The 23,967-nt window shown below is 42.4% G+C and overlaps 1 protein-coding gene across 1 annotated transcript; it reads right to left on the bottom strand.

Moving 5' to 3' along the window:
- Nucleotides 1–657: 657 nt before the first annotated feature.
- On the bottom strand, nt 658–10,917 carry LOC126419758 (uncharacterized). Its single transcript, XM_050086932.1, has 2 exons — nt 10,828–10,917; nt 658–1,191 (listed from the first exon to the last, which is right to left on the bottom strand). The coding sequence occupies exons 1-2, from the start codon at nt 10,834–10,836 to the stop codon at nt 835–837; spliced, it is 366 nt and encodes a 121-aa protein (XP_049942889.1). The 5' UTR covers nt 10,837–10,917; the 3' UTR covers nt 658–834.
- Nucleotides 10,918–23,967: the final 13,050 nt, after the last annotated feature.

The following is a 23,967-nucleotide window of genomic DNA, read 5'->3' as shown; positions in this document are numbered from 1 at the left end:
AAACGAAAACGCTCATGTGATTTGGTAATTCCTGTGGCAGGTATGAACGTTGAGTTTAGAATCTCGTTTCCAGTCCACTTTTTAGGGAACATCAGTCTCTCAGCTTAGGATCTATTAATGTCTATGTACAAAAACAAACTGATTTACATTTTACCTTTATTTTTAGCTTTTTTGCTTTAGCCTCCTACTTGTTAGTGTTTTTTCCCTTCCATTTCCCTTTCTCCCACTAACCATTTTCCCCTTCTACTTTGTAATCTTTTTATCTATATTGCTGTGACCCGGTGCATCTCCCTCACACTGTTTTTTTCTGTCTCTCTGGCCTGCGCTGCCATTCGACGACTCCTTCTCTGTCAGTCATTATTATCTTCCTTTCTTTTCTTCTAGAGTTATCCTCTGCTTTTAGCATACCTTACCTCTCTCCCGCTCCTGCCTCTCTTTCTCTCTCTCTTCTTCTGTTCCTACATGTTTCTGTGGTCACAATACATACGCATACATGGCTGATGATGTGCATTCCATGTTTCCCTTTCTGCCTGTGTAAAGCGAGATTGGTGATGGTTATTTATTGTAATGTTATTGGACCCATTTTGTATTTTAAGGTTAGATTACGTCGATAAAAAAGGATGAATGTAAACTCAGACACGAATTCAATTAAAAATCTTTCACTATAACGGCACAGACACAATTTTATTCACACAAACTGGATACAATCACAATACAGTATAAAAAGTATCATGTGATAGATAGTCTATGAACTCAGTACTGTTTGTTCAGGTAGACACCGTAAACAGAACGGCAGCACAATGGTAGATGTCAAGGGATTAGCTGTAGCTGGGTTTATTGACAGAGGGGAGTTCGCTGCTTGTTACAGGGCAGAGGGTGGTAGGTTCCAATGGGTATGTGACCAGAGGGGTAGGCGGTGTTGTTTACATTGACATCGGGGTTGAAGCTACCGACGCCGAAGTTCACCCTACCCACTCCAGAGTCGCTCGATGCACCTGGTGAAGGATAGTGCTTGTTATTTACATTGACCTTGGGGTTGAAGCTCCCACCGCCGAAGTTCACATCCCCCACTCCGACATCGCGTCTCTCGTTAGGCTGGTCTTGGTGGCGCTTCTGGCCGCTACTGGGATTGGTGGGCACTGCAGTAGCAAAGGCGGCGGCTGCCGCGCCCAGGATCACCACGGCGAGCACCTGCGGAACAACAAGTACAGGCTAAAAGACGACTCACACCAGATATCAGTGAAGAAGGGACGGAACGCTGGGTGGGGTGACGGTCAGAATTTGGTCTGACCATACTAGACGCAATGTGAGCTCAAAGTCACTTCACCTTACCCCAGTGTGAAGAGATCAAAGGAACGTTATGACATACTATCTGTGACACAGAAAGTCTTACTATAAAATCAGAACCAAGGGGCAACCAGTAATACTGTTTATTACTGGAGAGCCGGAATGAGATTTTCACCCTGCAGCGGAGTGTGCGCTGATCTGAAACTTCCTGGCAGATTAAAACTGTGTGCCGGACCGAGACTCGAACTCGGGTCCCGAGTTGTAGTCTCGATCCGGCACACTGTTTTAATATGTTTATTACTATCACTATTCATAGTTTGCATGGTAAACTGATCAAAAGTGGAACATTAGTGAAAATTTCGTCCGAACATTTCGAAAGTTTACTTGCCAGCGAAAAAATATGTACATGCAAAAACATCAAACAATAGAAGCCATAATTCAGGCTGTTTACGCTGTTCATTGTTGTTAGTTACTTATTTCTAAATACCAAATAACATCGAATACAAACGAACTTTCTCCTTCACTGGAGACGAGTTTTTCTCGATCGAAAAAGGTTATTTCATGAATATTACTTCGTATCTTCTGTGACGAAACATGTATTTTCACTCTCAGCTACTTGGCCTTCCTTGTACAAGAAGACTCAATAGAATAAGTACCGAAGTCGTCATGGAACATTTGTCCTGCGTCACGAAAGCAAAGGAAGAGCATCGAATAGAGACTAACATGGAGCAAAAACACAAAGTTCACAGCTGTAAGAGAGTGCAGCAAAAGTAAGTTAATTTATAATGTCAGCAGGCGACGGCGGCAACGTCAAAACTGTCTTCCCCATACATATTGACTGTAATGTCGTGTCCGTCCCGTACGGTACTACAGTCTGCCTGAGTGACTCCTTACATTTGAAATGCATTGTGGCAATTACTGACCAATCGTTCAGCACCAGAGCTTTCCATCAAGTGTGAATCTACGTTTACCGTAGCCTTCCTTCATGTAGAAATGCCACACAGTGAAAACTATTCTTCTGACTGTTTTTTTTTCTCATGAACAGTATTTTAAAGCTTCAGTGCATTTAAAGAAATGCATAATGCAACCTTTAACGGCTTTTGTAGTAACTGTTTATTCTCCAGCAATCGGTTTCAATGAAGCAAACGTCTCAAATAAAGGATTAACTCTGTATGAAGTTAAAAGAGTTATGTTAACATTTTCATTTGCAGCATGCATTGCAAATGTTTGTGTGTTTAACGTTGAAACTGTAAACAATTACTTAATCGATGCCAAAGATCATTCCTTTACATTGAAGCAATGTCTATCAATGACCTGAATTCAGTCACATGACTGAACCTAATTTTCTGAGAGTAAAAGCATATCACGATAGCTCTTTGTCAAACTGCAGCACCATACTAATGTTCAATTTCTGCTCACCACATTGTGCTTTTCAGAATTATAATTGCACTATGCATAGAGTGTCACAGAAATCGTACACTGTCACAAACCAGGCGTCTCTCCTAATTCTCTATTCAAAATGGTTCAAATGGTTCTGAGCACTATGGGACTTAATATCTGAGGTCATCAGTCCCCTAGAACATAGAACTACTTAAACCTAACTAACCTTAGGACATCACACCCATCCATGCCCGAGGCAGGATTCGAACCTGCGACCGTAGCGGTCGCGCGGTTCCAGACTGAAGCGCCTAGAACCGCTCGGCCACCACTGCCGGCTTCTGTAATACAAACATAAATCTGTGGTACACAAACCAATATGCAAGTTGTGTAAGAGGTTACTATGTATTATACTGTACAGAAAAATTCTTTATCGTATGATTAAGAAATTTCATAACAATTCCTGGAAACAGTTACTTTCATAATACTGGATGATCAAAAAGTCAGTATAAATCTGAAAACTGAATATTTCACAGAATAATGTAGATAGAGAGGTGCAAATTGACACACATGCTTGGAATGACATGGGGTTTTATTAGAACCGAAAAACTACAAAAGTTTAAAAAATGTCCGACAGATGGCGCTTCATCTGATCAGAATAGCAATAATCAGCATAACAAAGTAAGACAAAGCAAAGATGATGTTCTTTACAGGAAATGCTCAATATGTCCACCATCGTTCCTCCGCAATAGCTGTAGTCGAGGAATAATGTTGTGAACAGCACTGTAAAGCAAGTCCGGAGTTATGGTGGGGCATTGGCGTCAGATGTTGTCTTTCAGCATCCCTACAGATGTCGGTCGATCACGATACACTTGCGACTTAGGGTAACCCCAAAGCCAATAATTGCGCGGACTGTCTGGGAACTGGGAGGCCAAGCATGACGAAAGTGGCTGCTCAGCACACGATCATCACCAAACGACGCGCGTAAGAGATCTTTCACGCGTCTAGCAATGTAGGGTTTAGCGCCATCCTGCATAAACATCGTACGTTCCAGCAGGTGTTTATCAGCCAGGCTGTGGATGATGCGATTCCGTAACATATCGGCGTACCTCTCACCCGTCACGGTAGCAATTACAAAACCAGAATCACGCATTTCCTCGACGAAAAAAGGCCCGATTATGGTAGATGTGGTAAATCCAACCCATACCCTGACTTTCTCGTCGTGCAATGGATTTTCCACGACAGTTCTAGGATTTTCGGTGGCCTAAATTCTGCAGTTGTGGGTGTTGACTGACCCTCGGAGCGTGAAATGAGCTTCGTCGGTCCACAACACGTTACTCAACCAATCGTCATCTTCCGCCATCTTTCGAAACGCCCACACCGCATATGCCCTCCGCTTCACTAAATCGCCAGGTAACAGTTCATGATGCCGATGGATTTTGTACGGATAGCATCGGAGGGTACGCCTCAGTGCCAACCAAACAGTAGTGTATGGAATGCCGGTTCGACGTACGACTGCACGAGCGCTAACTTCCCCGTGCATAGACGAACCCGCTACAGTCTCCATTTCTTCCTGAACTGTTTCAGCAGCATTACACCTTGTACTCGGTTGGCCACTACGGGGTCTATCGTCTAAACAACCCGGGGCTTCGAACTTCTAAATCATTCTCGCCACAGCTGTATTTGTCAACGGACTTTTACCCGTTCGAATCCCCTTCCTACGGCGATAGGATCGTAACGCTGAACTAGCACATTCCCCATTCTGATAATACAGGTTCACTAAAAGCGCCTTTTCATGTAACGTCAACATGCTGCGACTGCTGGCGCATCTGATTCTATCTCTCATTACAGCTCCTTTCATACACGATCGTCTTGCGTAGTCACTGACGTTTTGCTGTCCAGCGCCATCTGTCCTACATTTTGTGAACTTTGTTTGTTTTGGTTCTAATAAAACCCCATGTCGTTCCAAGCATGTGTGTCAATTTTTACCCCTCTATCTACATTATTCCGTGGCTTATTAAGTTTTCAAATTTATACTGACTTTTTGATCACCCGGTATATCTGTATCAACATGTATGGAGTGATCTGAAGTTTAACGACCATATAAAGTTAATAGGGAGCAAGGAAGGTAACACACTGAGATCCATTAGAGGAATGCTTAGGAAATATGGCCCATCAACAAAGGAAATAGATTCGGAGACACTCGTTCGGCCAATACTTGAGTATTGCTCGTCAGTATGGGATCCGTACCAAATTGACAGAGGAAATAGAGAAGATAAAAAGAAGCAGCTCTTTGTGGTACGGGTTCATTTAATAAGCGCAAAAGCATTATGGAGATCTTTAGGGAACACCAGTGGCAGACGCTGCAGGAGAGGTGTGCTGCATCGCTGTATGGCCTCCTATTATAGTTCCACATATCTAGTGAGAAGACCATCAGGATAAAGTTGGAGAGATGGGAGCCCGCACGGAGGCCTACCGACAATCATTCTTCCCCCGAAGTGTATGTGACTGGAGAGGGTAAAGGTGGTATTCACCTGGAACGCAAAGAACACTCTGCTACATACCGTAAGGCGGTTGCGGAGTGTAGCAGCAGATGTACTACATATTTAGTACCTTTCATATTCATTCAGAGACGAAATACTATAATTATGTATAATGATGTCATTCTTGTTCACTACTGCGTGAGATATTGTAAGCCTAATTTTACCTACTCAACTGTAAGAGGTGTCTATGCCACATAAATCATTTAGAAATATATGGTGAAGCTTACTGTGTATTGTACTAGACGGTTTGTCCCATTCATTTGCATTCACAGTGGCATGCGATAATAGCTACTGCTTATTCAGTACTGAATAATCTCTGGGTGGGGGGGTTTGGTTGGATCAAAAATGGCTCTGAGCACTATGGGACTTAACTTCTAAGGTCATCAGTCCCCTAGAACTTAGAACTAATGAAACCTAACAAGCCTAAGGGCATCGCACACATCCATCCTCGAGGCAAGACTCGAACCTGTGACCGTAGCGGTCGCGCGGTTCCAGACTGTAGCGCCTAGAACCGCTCGGCCATGCCGGCTGGCGGGGAGGGTTAATAGGGTCCTATCCGATATTATATAGAATACATAGAAAGAAAGATCCCTTATCATTTAGCTACAATATAGCAGGTCAGCAACTGGAAGCAGTTAATTCCATAAATCATCTGGGAGTAGGCAATAGGAGTGTTTTAAAATGGAACGATCATATCAAGTTGATTGTCGGTAAAGCAGGTTCGAGACTGAGATTCATTGGAAGAATCCTAAGGAAATACAATCCAAAAACAAAGGAAGTAGGTTAGAGTACACTTGTTCGTCCACTGCTTGAAAACTGCTCACCAATGTGGGATCCATACCAGACAGGTTTTATACAAGAGAGAGAGAAGATCCAACGGCGAGCAGAGCGCTTCGTTAGAAGATCATTTAGTAATCGCGAAAGCGTTACGGAGATGATAGATAAACTCCAGTAGAAGACTCTGCAGGAGAGACGCTCAGTAGCTCGGTACGGGCTTTTGTTGAAGTTTCGAGAACATAACTTCACCGAGGAGTCAAGCAGTATATTGCTCCCTCCTACGTATATCTTGCGAAGAGACCATGAGGATACAATCAGAGACATCAGAGCCCACACAGAGGCATACCGACAATCCATCTTTCCACGAACAATACGAGACTGGAATGGAAGGGAGAACTGATAGAGGTACTCAAGGTACCGTCTGCCACACAACGTCAGGTGGCTTGCGGACTATGGATGTAGATGTAGATGTAGATATTAGCGATAAGAATGTTAGGCTTTCTGGCAGATTAGAACTGCGGGTGACTACAAATGTTGGTCGCACAGTAATTCGTACCCGTTGTGGCTTGTGTTGCGAAAATTTACCCCAAGGAATGTATTGTGGCTGAGTTTGGATTATTTGACTTTTACTATTTTCGATGATATTTTTTTTATACGCATTGTCAGACTCGTTCATACAATAATATGAAGAAATACTTTTTACATCCCCTACTATTGTAAATTCATACACCCTAAGGAAAGAAGAGAAGGTAGATGTTAAATACATGTTCCGACAAACAAATGATTAAAACTTCAGAAAATAATTTAAGATTTCTTCAGGACAAAAAGCTTGAGAAATTGAGCAATCAGTCACGCACTGGTCCACCTCTGTCCCCAATGGAAGCAGTTATGCGGCTTGTCAGTGATTGATACAGTTGTTGGATGCCCTCTTGAGGGATACCGTGCGAAATTCTGTGCAGTTAGCGCATTAGATCGTCAAAACCCCAAGCGGGTTGCAGGGTCTGCCTATAATACTTGTAACGTACTCACCTGGAGAGAAATTCCGTGAACTTTCTGGCCTAGGTCGGGTTTGGAAAGCAAGAAAAGAAGCATTAGAAACTCTCTGCTGAAAAGTAAGCTCAGGTTGGGTTCCCACGAAGGCTAACAAAGCGAGGAGCAGAATATCCCAGACGTAACGTTATGCTCCAAGGGTATCGCGGATGACATCCAAAGGCTTCCTGCTACCAAAAGAAATGTGACGCCACACCATTAGCTCTGCTTTTAGTGTCGTGTGGCAGGCGACAGTCAAGCTGCTACCCCACCGCTGTCCGGAACGTCTCCAGACGCATCTTCGACCTTGAATCTCATTGGCTGGAGCAGAACTGTCTTCAGTTGTTCGTCCCGTTTAAAACTGAACCCCGAGGGATAGCAAAGGATTCAACAAATCACGTCACCATGTTCGAGAGAACAACTTGGTAAGTCGTAGAATTCTCCTTCTGGTTTGCTATACTGGTACAAGTATTTGAATTGTCATCAGTGTGAATGAAGTTGGAATATATTAACGGAATATATCTTTTACAATAGAACGTGTTCTAAGGTAAGATTTACCGGTTACGATGAAACATGACCATTTACAATCTGCATCACATATATGCTCCAGGTAAGGCCTTTGGTAACCTTTTAACCAACCGTCATACGACTGACGTTGCCCGTGAACATATTAAAATATTTTTTTACGTCATTCAAAATTATCGTATGCTTTAATGGAACGGCACTGACCGAGGTAGTGGTACAGTGATTGTAACAGTGGAACCGCTGTTCAAATTGCGGTCCAGACACCAATATTGTTTTCAGGAGGTTCCCTAATACCACTTAAGGTAAATGTCAGTATTACTTCTTTCAAACAAACACATCCGATTTCCTTTCCCACACTTCCCCCATCACAACTTGCGTTCCACCTCTAATCACCTTTCAGTAGATAGGACACTATAGCCCAAACTTCCTTCCTTCCTTTGAAAATAACTTTGAAAATGTCATGAAGGATATCGTTTTATTCTGCGACAACAGCTTTCTCATTGCTTCTATTTAATCATACTCTGAATACTTTGTGGAATGTGGAAGTGGTCTACAAAAATGTACAGAGATTATAGTCTATGGGGCATACGTTAAATTAATTTATCATCGATCAGAAATCATAAACAGATATGTCATAAAGATGAAGCGGTCTTATTCATCATGCTACAATACAACTATTGTGGATTCGCACAATACAAAATTTTCCACAATATACGCAATCGTTTCATCCATTAACTTTATTGCGAAAATCACTTTCCGGACTGAACACGCTAACGGCTACTGGTTAACGTTATAAGCTAATGGAAAAAGAGAATGCATTTAATTTAGTGATCTGCATTGGCACATATTACAACAATGGTAAAATAATGCTAGAAAGTAAATCTACTAAATAGAATATAAGAAAACAGTGAGAGGCCATTGACTGCTTCCATTGGTTCCTCTGTATGGTGCAGTGTACGGACGAAAGTAATATATCTATTAGAAACCACAGTGATGTGAAAAAATTATGTTCATTTTCTGCTTGGAGAGCATTTGACCAATTTTATATAACGTATTATAGTCCGGTTATTGGTGGAAAGATAGCTGTCGAAATTTTCTTCTTATTTTCCTGTAAATATGGTGTTGTAGACGTATGATAAAGATTAAGCCGACACATGAAATAAGAAATGAAAACTTACTGAACATAGTGGATGAGAAACACAGCCGTTGAGAACAACTGCCTCGAGAAGTGCAATGGAACCATTGTATACACGAGTATCTACAGTTATCTGGAAGGATAAAAGAACGATCGCTCAGCATAACAGTCTCCCTAACGCCCGTCTTCCTATCAACTCTTGACGACCTAATAAGCTCGGTTGTTGTGACGATACTGCAAGGGAGAAGTAGTCCAACAATTAAGCACGCAGTCTCGAAAAGCCACTCTTTTTAAATAAAATTCACTATTTTGGGGACTATATTTGTCAGTGGACGTATGTAATTCAGGGCACGACGCAATTATGTTTGAAGGCGTTTGACTACATTATGGAATATTGCAAAGACAAAGTCAGTTAGTTACGATGGACAGCCTAAGTTAAACAAAAACAAAATTAAAATTATGTGTCCATAAGAGATATGTAACAGGGCAACAATCGTTTTCAATACGAGTGAACGATTCATCAGATATGTCAGCAATACTGCTTACGATGACACACTCGGAGGAAAATATTGCCTTTGGATTATTCAAGGGAAATGCAAAACTCCTTGAACAGAATTACCGCTTTGTCCCTAACAATAACTCTAAAGGAGGAAAAATAGGTGATGACGCCCAGAGGAAACTTAATAATCTGATAGTATTACATTATAGTATCAGCGGTATGGTATGTTGCTTATATCGCATAATACCTGGCAGGACACTATGAAATAGTACGAATGGACCTATCACCCAAACTCAGAAGCAAGGTAGGCAGATAGGACTCTCAGCTTCGTTAAGAGGGCCCGCATCTCGTGGTCGTGCGGTAGCGTTCTCGCTTCCCACGCCCGGGTTCCCGGGTTCGATTCCCGGCGGGGTCAGGGATTTTCTCTGCCTCGTGATGGCTGGGTGTTGTGTGCTGTTCTTAGGTTAGTTAGGTTTAAGTAGTTCTAAGTTCTAGGGGACTTGTGACCACAGCAGTTGAGTCCCATAGTGCTCAGAGCCATTTGATCCATTTTGTTAAGAGGATCCTGATCGGTGAGTGCAGCATCCATGAGAATCCAGCACAGATACTCTGGGAAAGTAATGAAAATTTAAGGCCAAATGTAGTTCTTGTAAAACGCCGAGAAGTCGTGTTTGATGTCTAATGGGCAACAAAAAGCTGTCTCTATCGTACGCCTTGTGCAGGGATTGGTAGAAAGGTCAGGGTGTGTAGCGATGTGTAGAGAGTTGGGGTTGGGTTGTTTTGGGGAAGGAGCCCAGACAGCAAGGTCATCGGTCTCATCGGATTAGGGAAGGACGGGGAAGGAAGTCAGCCAAGCCCTTTCAAAGGAACCGTCCCGGCATTTGCCTGGAGCGATTTAGGGAAATCACGGGAAACCTAAATCAGGATGGCCGGACGCGGGATTGAACCTATGTGTAGAGAGACAGATTCATTTTCTCGCCCCTTCATGCGAGATTGGATTTGAAGAGAAGACGCTATTCTTATTTTCACCCTCCGGGTTATAACATAAAGTGACTAGCGCTGCATACGTGTACCTAGCGGGAGTAGGGTTAGTGTATGGACGGACTCGAATAGGAAAAATCCATGCAGATTAAAAGTGTTTGCCGGACGGGGAATCTAACCCAGAACCTTGCCATCCATGTATCAATGCTCTTACCAAGCCATCCATAGAAGTCTCACTACCCTCCCGCACTGTTTCAAATTTGTAAGGATATCTCTCCTAGACGCTCTCTTGCATACCTCGGTGTACTTGCATTCTGGGAAGAAAATATTTCATGGAGAAATGGGTTATTTAAAGCCCACGGATTGTTTGTAGAATGAAGTATGCGTGTAGGTGCAAGAGGGGCACTAAAGGGACCAAAATGAATGTCTAGAGAGACTAGAATACGTTAATTATATTATGATCGTAGAAGTGGTATACTGGTGTACTCGGACATGGCAAGTCTGACGAGTAATAGGTAAACATGACAGCCACGTAAGAATATTTGGACAAATGATGTGTATGTAAATTTAAAAAAAGGTGAAATGCGATTAGAAGGACTAATAAATACATAGAAAAAAAAGCAGAGGGATTCCTCCAACTGAAGGTTAGTAACAACAAACCGTCGCATACTTACGGCTTTCATATTGGCTTGCTGAGAATGTGTGGCGGCTAGGAACCTGTTGGATCACCGTGTGTGTCTTTCTCTGGAGGCGTCTGCTCTTTTATACTCATTCGGTCGCTTGCACTGTCCTCAGAATGCTGATTTATCTCCCCAAATCAAAGGCCGGCAGTTGTGGCCATTGTGTGCTTTACTTTCCGCCCTCGCCGCTTCCTGGTACTGAGTTTGCTCCAGCGTTTCCGCATGTCGGCACTCAGCAGTATAACTGACGGACGCCATACGTTCTACTGCCGCATCGAGGAAGAAGAACTGTACAACGTGTGCGTCAATAGGGAGGTGACGCAACACATATCCAATGGAAACAAATGTAGTGCAGTTAAAGCAGCTATTTGAAATCAGTAATAGTGTTCAGATGTGTGTGTTGAAAACCATTCTCCCCAGAAGCAATATGCTTGTCGTTAAGTGTAACTGTCTTTTCTTATTAGTTAACAGTTAGTTACTTGTTTAATGTAGCCGTCATCTCTCAGTGTGTTGACAAGTTCTGTTTAGTTCATGTGCCCTTGCCCCATTTTGTAATTCGTACATTATAGTCCTTTATGGAGTTTTTCCCTGATCGTATTTTTCTGTGTTTGATCTCTGATTCCACTCACTTTCCTTAAAATTTTAATTTCTCCGAATGTATTCTTCTTTCGTCTTTCGAAATTCATGATTCATTTGTGTTTCTTGTTGTAGGGATAGATAATAATCTGTCAAGTTTTAGTTTTGTATCTTCCACTCTCATGTCAAATACTCTCACTGAATTGTTTAATTTATGAGTGATTTCGTTTTAATATAAATTCCTGATATCACAGACTACATACATACTCTATTGGTAGATGCCATTTAATATTTCTAAATGTTTGAAAATTTTTTAAAGGTCTTTTGTTTTGTTTATTTTGCTGAAGGTACGAGATTGTCGTTGTTATATATGTGATGTAAGAGAAGAATTACAGATCTAATCGGGTCTTCTGATATCTGAATACAAATGTGGTAGTCGAAAAAGAGTGGATGATTTATTTGTGTGCATGTCTCCACCGATATGACTGTTTTTGTTTCTCAGTGTCCTTGAATTAATCTGACAACTTGATTAACTTCACGTTTACAGCGCCTGACACTTTGCTGTATACGAAATCGAATACACTAAGGGAAAGGTAACATTTAAGAAACAGAGATCAAATAAGAAGCGGAAATGTTAATAAATTCTTCCGTCGCTGCTTGGAATGACGTGTTAGTAATTATGTATGAAAAACTTAGTTTTAATGCACTGGGAGCCTGCGACCGAGCTGAATTAAGTAAGAGACAAAAATATTTCAAGATGGCTTGTATGCTTCCTCACACAAATTCAGCGTAAACATACATGAAAAGAGCTAGAACAAAGTCGATGTATATTGCTGAGAATTTTTCTCCCGAAATTTTGAATCGAGAAACATGCTATTTCCTCCAGCAAATATCTCATGTAAATACTCTGAAAATAAAATAGCGGAACCTAGGGCATATGCATTCGTGTCAAAAGGAACATTCCGTCCTACTTATGAACAACACTGGTACTGCAATTTCGAATTTATCTGCCGACATCGGGCAAGCGAGGTTCAATTAACATGTCTCCACTGTAAGAGAATATGCATAATGGATGTACGAGTGCAGTTTCTAGTCACATAGTTGACGACATATGGAAGTTTGGGAGTGGCCGTGAGTAACCTAATGGTAAGGCGACCGCTGTGACCAGCCGTAAACTCGGGTTCGAGTCCCAGTCCGCCACAACTTTACATCGTCATCATTCGATTACACTGCTAATCATTGTCTATACTAGCGACTGCGGATGTGTTTCGTGTATTTCATAACGGCTGCAGTCATCACTGTACCTGTTCCTTTGTACAAGCATGTATGTCCTAAGGAAAATTGCCTCGTACTTATGAACAACACAGAAATGGAAATATTGTATATAGCTGTCACATTTTGTTCTTCCTGCGACAAAAACGAGTAACTGCAACCATTAAGAAAATGCAATGCATCTTAACAGCTACAGATTTGCTAGTGCTTTTCTTGCCATATAAAATTTCATGGTTGGCTTCGACATGGCGGATTGGACCATTCCCTTGTTAGATATATCATTTAAGGGAAACTCTGGGTATTTCCCAAGTGCCGTGCAAGAAAAGGACTACATCTATATCCTGCGACTAAATGTTAAGTGTGTGTGAGGCTGTATTTTTACCATATATTAATGTTCCTTTCCGTTCTCGTCACGCAGGGCTGTGCGACGTGGAATTTCAACTGAGCGCAGCCCTGATCCTAGCATTGGCTGCTTTGTATTCACGACGAGAAAAATGAAGATCTCGTAGATAACAGAACCTTCATGACATTGACCTTGTATGGCTTTTTAATGAGTGACGTCTGGGCACATTGTTGCCAACATAGCGTACAGTCCAAGCTTACAAAGGCTTCTCTGCGATTGTCGGCAGAGGGCGTCTGAGTACGGCGCGATCTATCTGCAAATCACTGCGTATGTGTGATTTCCGTGGGCTGCACATTCTTCGCCCGCGTGTTCTATATACAGGGGCATCGACGTGCCCATGTCGTCAGTCGTACCTAGAAAGATTCAACCACCTGAAGATGTTGGACAGTTGCTCCGAGGAAGCTTTGTGAAATTTGCACAACGTCATCCGGCCGCAAACCCATGAAGACTATTTACAAGGCACAACATTTCTACTAAACACACTCAGTAGTATTGAAATTTTCTAACAGATTAAAACAGTCTGTGAGACAATGCTGAAACCTGGGATCCCTGCTGTTCATGGATAATTTCTCCCGACAGTACTTTTCTCTTACTTCCAAACTTCCAAGTCCATTAAACAGTTTAAATGTGCCGGGAAGTTTATTTCTGTTATACTTTCTCACCAGTGGAGATACATGTGACGATTCACTCACTATCTTTGTATACACACAACGTACCCCCTTACTTCGAACTGATATGTAAACGGTTCGCCGGCCGCGGTGGCCGACCGGTTCTAGACTCTTCATTCCGGAACCACGCAGCTGTTACGGTCGCAGGTTCGAATCCTGCCTCGGACATGGGTGTGTATGATGTCCCTAGGTTAGTTAGGTTTAAGTAGTTCTAAGTCTAGCGGACTGATGACCTCAGATGTTGAGTCCCATAGTGCTTAGAGCCATGTGAACCATTTTGCAAACGGTACACTTGACGATTTCTGAAGTACGATAGCTACAATAAGATTAACTGCTGTTGGGCGGCACGCTACGAACGACTTTTTGTCAGCAGATTGCCATGGGTACTACAGAACTTAGGTAATAAATCCATTTCAAATCCTTACATAGTGTTACTCCGATATATTTGTGTCGCATTACAAACACTAGATACAGGAGCTCCATTCGAAAGCTAGAATCTAATAGGTGGCGACATGGAAACCAAAGCGAAAATCAGATGCCTTGGACGGTGTCTGTACTATGCCTGTCGATTGCGTCACATCGCTCTTTTCAGTTCTTTGCTCACAGTTAGCACGTAAATATGACTAGATACATAGCGTCTCCCGCCAAGTGGTTTCACCTGATTTGATGCAACCCCACATAATGTCCATGTCATGCATTTCCGTCTTCGTGACAACAACGTCCACACACTGCAAGAGCAGTGAAGCCGTCCCTGCAGCGCTTACGACGAAAAATGTTTGGTCACCCAGCATACAGCCTGGACCCGGCTCCCTCGGAAGTTCATGTCTCCTCACATGATCCTCTGGCTATGAAAAGAATATTTTGGCACAGACAACGAGCTCCTGACTAGCGTAGAGAAGTTACAGAAAGCACTGGCTGCTATCTTCTGTGCCGGAGATAGTGGAAAGTTGATACAACACTACGACAATTGCCCAAGTCGAAGAGACGACTATGTAGAGCTTGAAGGTGTAACAAGCTATGGCAAATAAAACATCTGATATTCACTGTGGTTTCCATTTGGCTTCTGATCGGACCTTACTTTCCGTATAGCCATCGTAGTTATAATTCGGTAATTAAACTTCCTTCCATACGATGAAAAGTCTCCCTATTGTTTTTTTCTAGCACAGAAAGTAAGAAGAGCTACATTACATAATACATTGTTATTTATGTTTCTCTGCATTAAGAGAATTTACTTATAAACAACAACTTCATCTGTTAAAAGCCTGATATTGTAATTTTAGTTGTACTTGTCTATTAAGCTGTTAACGTGTGATGTAAGCTGCTATTAGAAACCAGTTACACTTTCCTGTGGCTCACCAACTAGTGCCTCAGTGTCGGTAGACGATTTTTCTTCCGGGATAACTTACAATATCCAGTCTCTCGAGAAATTTTCGTTCTTGTAGGAAACCTTGTTAGATATCACCTAGCAACTTATTGTCTTTAGGTGGCGAATAATTTCTACTGAAACAAAAGGTTTCAAGAGTATTGGAACACTAAATCGGCCTTCTTTTCTCAACGGGACGCACACGTAACGTGAGCCGTTTGAGGTTAACACTGTCGATATTTTGCAACCCGCGCTGCTTTCCATAAAGAAGTCTATTTTGTTCGTGGTAATTTACAAACTCCCAGCTCACAATAAATTCAGTTGTGTGGCGACAAGTTTATGTGAGAAATCGAAGACAATAGTTTCTTGGATCAATTCTACTCCCCCTATGCAGATATGAGTGACCTGTGATTTTCTACAGTGATGGGGGGCATACGTCTCCTTCAGAAATCCTGGAACGTTATTGTCAAAAGTGCTCTTAACTGAACTTCACGAGTCTCTTTGGAGCTTTGTGCGTTGTTCAGTTTTAGGTATTTAAGGTGCTTTTGCCTATGATTGGTAGTGATTACTTTGCCGCTTATCAGAGCAATAGTATAGAATATAAATTTAAACAGTCTACGTCATCTTAGGAAAGTGCTGTACAAGATTACAAAGACAGTGATGCAATAACGTACACAGAAGCTGAATGGAAACAGATAGCTGTGTGAAGTCAATCCTTGCCCTGAATGTTTAATACGTCACGTTACGAGCTCATTGTCGAAGAAGTAATACGCTCTTAGTCTAAGTACATAACAAGTGTCTTTTTGTATTGCTCTCTCTCTCTCAAACACACACACACACACACACACACACGCACACACACACACACACACACACACGCACACACACTACCCTCCCACCCTAGTCTCCTCCCTGTATCCTACTTGTTTGTGTGTGGGTAGTTTTAGTTGGCACGATTTGAGTTTTAACAAATATAAAAGGACTTAGGAAAATTCAAGATATGTTCTTAAGATTTCTCGGTCCATAAAGAGTCTTGAAAATGGGAGAAAGTGACAGAGGTTTTACTGCTAACGAAACGTGCACTCTGTATGGAAAGAAAGGTAATGTATAGTAAATACAAGAATGAAGAGGAAACAATAAGACCAGAAGATCAAGAACGAAATTTTGGATTAAAAACTGCTGTTTAAGCAATAACAGAAATATGTGGATTTTGAAATTCAGGGTGACAGCAGATAAATCAGAATATTTGTTGATGACATTTGCTTTCGTCAAGGAAAATCAAGAATAATCTAAGGACCGGTTAAATGCAATCTAATATGGATTGCGGGTTAACGCATAAAGAGATGTATGTGTGTCTGTGATGCGTATATCTTCATTTCCTCCTAAATCTCTGGAGCGATTTTAGTGAAACTCGGTATACTAACCACCCTAGAAAGAAATACTGTGTGGATAAGAGTCAATGGCTGCCGCGAGGGGGGGGGGGAGGTAGATAAGGGTAGTAAAGAGACTAGGGAGACGTAAGAGGCAGGCATAGAGAGAAGTACGAGGGGGAGACAGAGAGGGATAGGAGGAGATGGACAGACAGAAAGTAGGAGAAAATGAACTGACAGAGCAGCAGCAAATGGACACATAGAGGAGGGGAGGGTGGCATGGACAGGTGGAGGGGCAGGAGGAGATCTACAGACTGAAGCGGAAAGATGGGAAGGTGTAGGATGCGATATGTAAAAAAGATCGTAGACTGTCTGTATTTATTTCCTGTATTTAGTTGACTTGGAATACATTAAACGTACGATCTGAAATTTGTCTCTTACCTGTACTGTTCAATGTGATTAGCAGGTAACGACAATGAACACTGCAGTGAGCCGATATTTTTGTCAACCAGTGATCACGCCATACAGCTGATATAGTCTTACAGTGTCCAGAGTACAACTGCTGGCTATGTGGATATTGAAGAAAGAGAGGCATTCAATTATCCTTGTTATGTCAAGCGAGAGAGTACATATTCTGTGGAGAACGTCATCGCTGCTATAATCTTTACGAAGGGCCTTATACCTCTGACAATGGACTTCGTCTACTGCAAACTCTTTGCTTTGCGTATTTTGGGAGGGCATAGTAAGAACAAAATGAAGAAAAAACTATGTAGTAAACATAGGCAGTAAATTGCATGCCTTACGAACTATGAGGCCAACAGCCTTGACGCAGCCGTAACACCAGTTCCCGTCAGATCACTGAAGTTAAGCGCTGTCGGGCTGTGCTAGCACGTGGATGGGTGACCATCCGATGTGCCGAGGGCTGTTGGCAAGCGGGGTGCACTCAGCCCTTGTGAGGCAAACTGAGGAGCTACTTGGTTGAGAAGTAGCGTCTCCGGTCTCGTAAACTGACATACGGGCGGGAGAGCGGTGTGCTGACCGCATGCCCCTCCGTATCCGCATCCAGTTACGCCTGTGGGCTGAGGATGTCACGGTGGCCGGTCGGTATCGTTGGGCCCGGTCGGACGGAGTTTAGAGTTTATTTTAATAAGGACTATGAGCACTTGTTCAGTAGAAGACATTTACCTGACAGTAGCAAGGACGATATGTGCTTAAAGCTCTTAAACTGTGCACTTTGGTGCTATGTATATTGGACATTACTTTGTTTTTTTGGTGCATTCTACATCCTTCCAAGATATGAAAGGCAAAGAGCTTGCAGTATGCAGCACGAAAGGTTCACTGACAAAGGTATCAGAATGTTATCCGGACTACAGTCCATTATCCCAACCTGAAATATATATATACGAGGCGAATCAACCAAAATTTGCGCCGCGGATATTGCGGAAATGGAAAGTACTATTAGCGTGCGGTTTTCCCACAACTGGTTGTTAGACAATAAACTCATTGTATTAATACTTCGAATGTGCATTTTTTTTGGTACAAATAACCTTTTAAGTGGATGAATACCTTTTGACATTAACAGACTAAATGTAGTGTAAGTTAGAACTTCAGTGGTATTTGTTGGAGGATTCTAGTGCGAGTTGTTTACGAGACATCGTATTTTGAAAAGTTTTAACAACGACACTTTTTTTGTGCCACTCAATCTGCATAGTTGCTAGATACGATGTTATGTTTGATTAGAGCGTTCTGTGTGTTCCTTCAGCGAATTGCGACCTGCTAATCAGTTAGCGTGTAACGTTCCAAGCAGTAGGTCATGAGTGGAAGGTGGGATTTACCAATGCAGAAAACGCTATAGTGTATAGAGAGTGTAGGAAGAACGCAGTTTGTTCTTGTACGGTATATGCACCTACATATCCTAATGCTCGAGAACCACCAGGCCATTTATTTATCAGCCTTTTCAACCAGGTACGTGTAACACCTAGAGAGCGTAACAGAACGAAACTAATGACGACAGAAGAGGGGGAAATTAAATTCTCTGCTGCTGTTGCAATTGATCCGCACGTCAGCTCCTGTGCAAACGCAAGAGGAACTGGCATGAGTCAGACAACTGTACTACGCATTTTCAGTCGACATAGTTTCCATACCGCAACATCTCTCTCCATTAAGAACTGCCTAGAAACGATCATGAGAATCCCGGAAACTGCTGTACACGGGCCCTGCGACAGGATACAGCTGATGTATTATGCATTTTGTTTGGTGATGAGCCCACATTTACTAATCATGACCAGGTAAATAACCAAAAGCCGCACTATAGGTCTGTTGACAATCTCCATTGGCGTCGTCGGGCGGAACGGTAGCACAGTCTGGTGTGGGATAGTAAACTGTCAGTCCAAAGGCCCATTTTTCGTAACCGGGTCACTGAAAGCGCACAAGTATCGCAGACTGCAAACAGACTATCTTCCACGGATGCCAGAAAACGTTCCTCTGTGGACTAGGAGAAACCTGTGGTAGCAACATGGTGCTGTTCAGTCGTTAGTGCACGAAGTACTACTGGATGTGTGTCACGAATTGCTTGCAAATCGTTGATTTGGATACAGAGAACCTGTACCTCGGTCGGTCCGTTCCGCGGATTTGAGATTCGAGCGCGCACGGAGGCTTTCCGGCAGTCGTTCTTCCCGCGAACCCCACGCGACTGGAACAGGAAAGGGAGGTAATAAGAGTGGCACGTAAAGTGCCCTCCGCCACACACCGTTGGGTCGCTTGCGGAGTATAAATGTAGATGTAGACCCTTATAGACCATTTTCTGTTGGGGAAGCTGAAAGACGCTACAGGGACATACGAACAACACCCAGTGATTTGCAACGATGTATCACTGCAGCCTGTTTGGACATCTGCGCTGAAATGCTAGCACGTGTGCAGCAGTCGTCCCATACAAGACTGGAAGCGTGTACTGCTGTTGCCGGTGGTCAGTTTGAACACAACCTGTGATGGTCAGTTTTCTCGTTACCGTCGGCCTGCTTATCTGAGTGGTTACATGCTTGCCTTCCATGCAGCGGGCCAGGGTTCGATTTCCGCCCGGGTTGGGGGTTTCCTCCGCTCGTGGACTGGGTATTGTGTTATCCTCATTAATATGTCTGCGTACGCAGAAGAAGCTAACGATCAAAAGTCCGAAAACAATTTATTGGACTCTTTAATTAACCAAAACAAATTCTCCAAGTATAACAACAACACAAAAGAGTGATCCGTCTTCGAATCACAAATACATACAAGAATAATATAGAAAACAACTGAAATTATTTCCTACTAGTCTCCGCCAGAGAATTCTCCCATATACCAAGCCTAATCCAGAGATGAGCGAGAAGATCCGAGCCGGGCGGCCAGGGCGGCAGCTATCCATGTCTGTTGGCGGTCGATGAACTGCCGATGTGCGGCCGAGCGCCGGCCTTTATAGCGCTTTGGCGGATGAGTTCCTCGGAACTATTTTCCATCACTTGGTTTGACGTGTGAAAATAGTTCTGGGATCTGCAGCGACCTCTTCCTTATGTTTATGTGGGCCGGTAGTGGCCCCTGGTGGCCGCTGGTGTCTTTGCTGTGGTGTTGTTTTTATGGTTGTTGTTGTGGCTGTTCATCAATATTGCCTGTCGGTTGTGTAGTGCTTCGGTGTGCCTGAAAAGCGGGCAACCCGCGGCTGCAGGCTGTCAGTTTGGTTGCCGATACTCTAGGCGTCGTGATGTCTGGTGGAGAAGGCCACAGCACTCATCACTGGCACACTAGTCGCCCAATATGGCACCGACTAAAACAAGACTGGCACTCGGCGGTCGAACTTCCCCGCAGGGGGCCTTGCGGCCATCAATGCCATATGCTCATTTCCATTTTTCTCGTTACTGGTCAGAATCTACGTAAGTATTGTATGCGCTTGTGTTGTTCTTTAGTGTGCGCTACCACAGGTATTATACAAGTGTCGGTGTAGGGACATTTCAAAATACGATATCTCGTAAATCACTCGCACTAGAATCATTCCATTAAAATAGTACCGTGTATGTTTGCACAAGAAATGCACTTGTGTTTGTGTGTGTGTGTGTGTGTGTGTGTGTTTACGTATTTTAGACGTGGAAATACTGCAAGCTATATTTTTAACCTAATAAATACTTTCGAAGAGGGAACAGAGATAAGTATCAATCGGATATTTTTGAACTTCGATCAAAATTCATATCGTTTGGTTATTTCTGACCATGGCACAAAAAATTGAGACGAGTTAGATATTTAGAACAGGGTGAAAAAAATGCAGGTCATTCGGACACTTTTCAACATGTAGCAAGTTTCAGATGTATCGGTTGCTTTTGAACATCGCACCATAATGCTTGCTAGGATATCGTGTGCATCCCAGCTTGCACTATTCATCCACGACACTCAGAGGGCCATAGACACTGGCTCCCAGGTAGATGCCTTGTTTCTTGACTTCCGCAAGTCGTTCGATACAGTTCCCTACAGTCGTTTAATGAAAAAAGTAAGAGCATATGGACTATCATACCAATTGTGTGATTGGATTGAAGAGTTCCTAGATAACAGAACGCAGTATGTCATTCTCGATGCAGAGAAGTCTTTCAAAGTAAGGGTGATTTCAGGTATGCCGTAGGGGAGTGTCGTAGGACCGTTGCTATTCACAATATACATAAATGACCTTTTGGATAACACCAGAAGTTCATTGAGGCTTTTTGCGGATGATGCTGTAGTATATCGAGAGATTGTAACAATGGAAAATTGTACTGAAATGCAGCAGGACCTGCAACGAATTGACGCATGGTGCTGGGAATGGCAACTGAATCTCAATGTAGACAAGTGTAATGTGCTGAGAATACAAAGAGAGAAAGATCCTTATCATTTAATTACAATATAGCAGGTCAGCAACTGGAAGCAGTTAATTCAATAAATTATCTGAGAGTAGGCATTAGGAGTGATTTAAAATGGAATATATAAAATTAGTCGTCGGTAAAGCAGATGCCAGACTAAGATTCATTGGAAGAATCCTAAGGAAATGCGGTCTGAAAACAAAGGAAGTAGGTTACAGTACACTTGTCCGCCCACTGCTTGAATACTGCTCACCGGTGTGGGATCCGTACCAGATACGGGTGATAGAAGAGATAGAGAAGATCCAACGGAGAGCAGCGCGCTTCGTTACAGGATCATTTAGTAATCGCGAAAGCGTTACGGAGATGATAGATAGACTCCAGTGGAAGACTCTGCAAGAGAGACACTCAGTAGCTTGGTGCCCACACAGAGGCATACCGACAATCTTACTTTCCACGAACAATACGAGGCTGGAATAGAAGGAAGAACCGATAAAGGTACTCAAGGTACCCTCCGCCACACACCTTTAGGTGGTTTTCGGAGTGTAGATGTAGATATGTGAGCTAGTTTCACCATATTGGATTTTTGAAATTTTTTTTAATTTTTTGAAATCTCTTTTTAACTGCTCCAGCGATTAATTTTTATTTTTAACATCACCAATCCCTCATTTCTGAATTTTCCACCGAGGCCTTCTTGAATTTCTTAAATTATCATCGTCTTGAGCTCTTGAATTTGCTTCCATCACCAGCGACTACAGTGCATTGCAAACAGACACATCAATGGTGCGATCGAGTTAGGGCACCTACATTACCAACGCTGATTCCAAACCATGGCGCAATTTGGCATTTATTACATTAAAAATCAAACACAGAGGTGAAAGGAACGATAAGTAACAGACAAGAATTCCGGTACTCACCCCGTGCCAGAACTCACGATCCTTTTGGTTTGTAGCGTGGTGCTCACAAACTGAGGAACTTTAATCAAGAATCAGAACATTCTTACGGTGATGTAAATAGTGTTCGACAGGACCTATCCTAAGCGAAGTAACATTACATATATCTATCTACTTCAGTAGCTATGACTTACTACGTAATATTCAGTTGCCCATTGTGGCAGTATTAAAACCTCAACACATTTCTCACACAAAATATTCGCTATCTCATGACTGCGAAAAGCAAAGAGAAAATTTTTATGAAGCACTAGTATATAGCTGCAACAATATAAAGAAAATTATTCTTAAAACAATTTAGTCATGATGATGGTATTCAAAGACTTTCTCAGTGTCAGATTCTCTTCGTTATTTGTGCCTCATATGCTGAACAGGCTCCGCAGTTGTACGAACATTCTGCGCATGAGATTAGTATAATGAAAATGCACCACGTGCGTTTCGCACAGTGTCCCAGGAGGACTGGTCGCTTTTCAGGTGTGTAAAAGAAACGATTATTTGAAGCAAAAATGTCGACTGACATAGGCTATAAAATCTATATCTGATGAGCTATGAGCACATATTAGTACAAGAGATGGTTTTCCACAGTGGCTGAATGTTCGCAACTCTTTCGGCACACACTTCTGAGCGCAGTCTTAACTGGGCTTTTTTCGTTGTTTTGGTCCATAATACCATCTCTCGAAACGTGGAAAGCAAGGACCTTGTTGTAAATAACGTTTGTTTCACAGTATCGAAGATGAGGAAATGCTCAAAGCTCTTAAGATATTCATTTTAGAGCCGATGTTACCTCACTTTCATGCTTCGGATAATGGTTGCTGTTATATCCCTTAATACTGGCCATTCCTCCTGGTCACTTTACAATACTCCAACACACATTCTTCACTGACATTACACTGCCTTATTATTTCGACTGTATGGTACCAATAAGGGGCTCTTTATAATTAATATCCCTTACAATTTGCAGCAGCTGATGCCCTATAAGCACCATTAAGTAAATCCTAAAGAACATGCCTAGAGGCGTCCTTTCATATAAGTCTGGTTTGGCCATTTGTGGCCCCATATACATTCTAGACAATTTGGTGTGAAGTTCTCACGAACTTACCCGGTTACTTGGCCTGCCATTGCTCTGTAAATCTCACTAGATTTATAGGACTCATATTCGGTCTGTTAACGGAGGCGTGTTCATATGTAAGCTTAAAATTCCTGGAAGTAATTCTTGTATTTTAACTAATATTCATGTAAAATCTAAAACTACTTTAGTTTGTTGGCTTGGCCGCTGTCCGTTGATTCAGTTACCCTGCATCTGTCTCAAGTGTTATTCATATATTTTTATAGTGACATTTATTTGACTTTAGATTGGTCAGCAGTTAGGTTTTATGACTAGACATCGTGTTCGTTAATGAAATTTCTACGTAAAATTCTAGCACTTGAAATGGGTCTGGATGGTATGCACTTATCGTTGAGCCTTACGCCGTTTGTGCAGTTGCTATATATAGATATTTGTTTGATAATCCGATGTTCTTCAACTGCAATTGTCTGCCAACAACTCTTGCTGCAAGTGCGTTAAATTATTTCGGCTTAGGTGTGGTACATAATTATCATTGTGCCTTAAGCTGTTTATGCAGTTGAATAATGTAATTATTTGCTTGATCAGTATTGATGTTCTTGATCTGTATTGTCTGTTACAA

The sequence above is a fragment of the Schistocerca serialis genome, chromosome 9 (assembly GCF_023864345.2).
Source record: "Schistocerca serialis cubense isolate TAMUIC-IGC-003099 chromosome 9, iqSchSeri2.2, whole genome shotgun sequence".
Classification (NCBI taxonomy): Eukaryota; Metazoa; Arthropoda; class Insecta; order Orthoptera; family Acrididae; genus Schistocerca; species Schistocerca serialis.
Note: the sequence above shows the minus strand (reverse complement) of the source record. Positions and strands in the feature narration are given on the sequence as shown.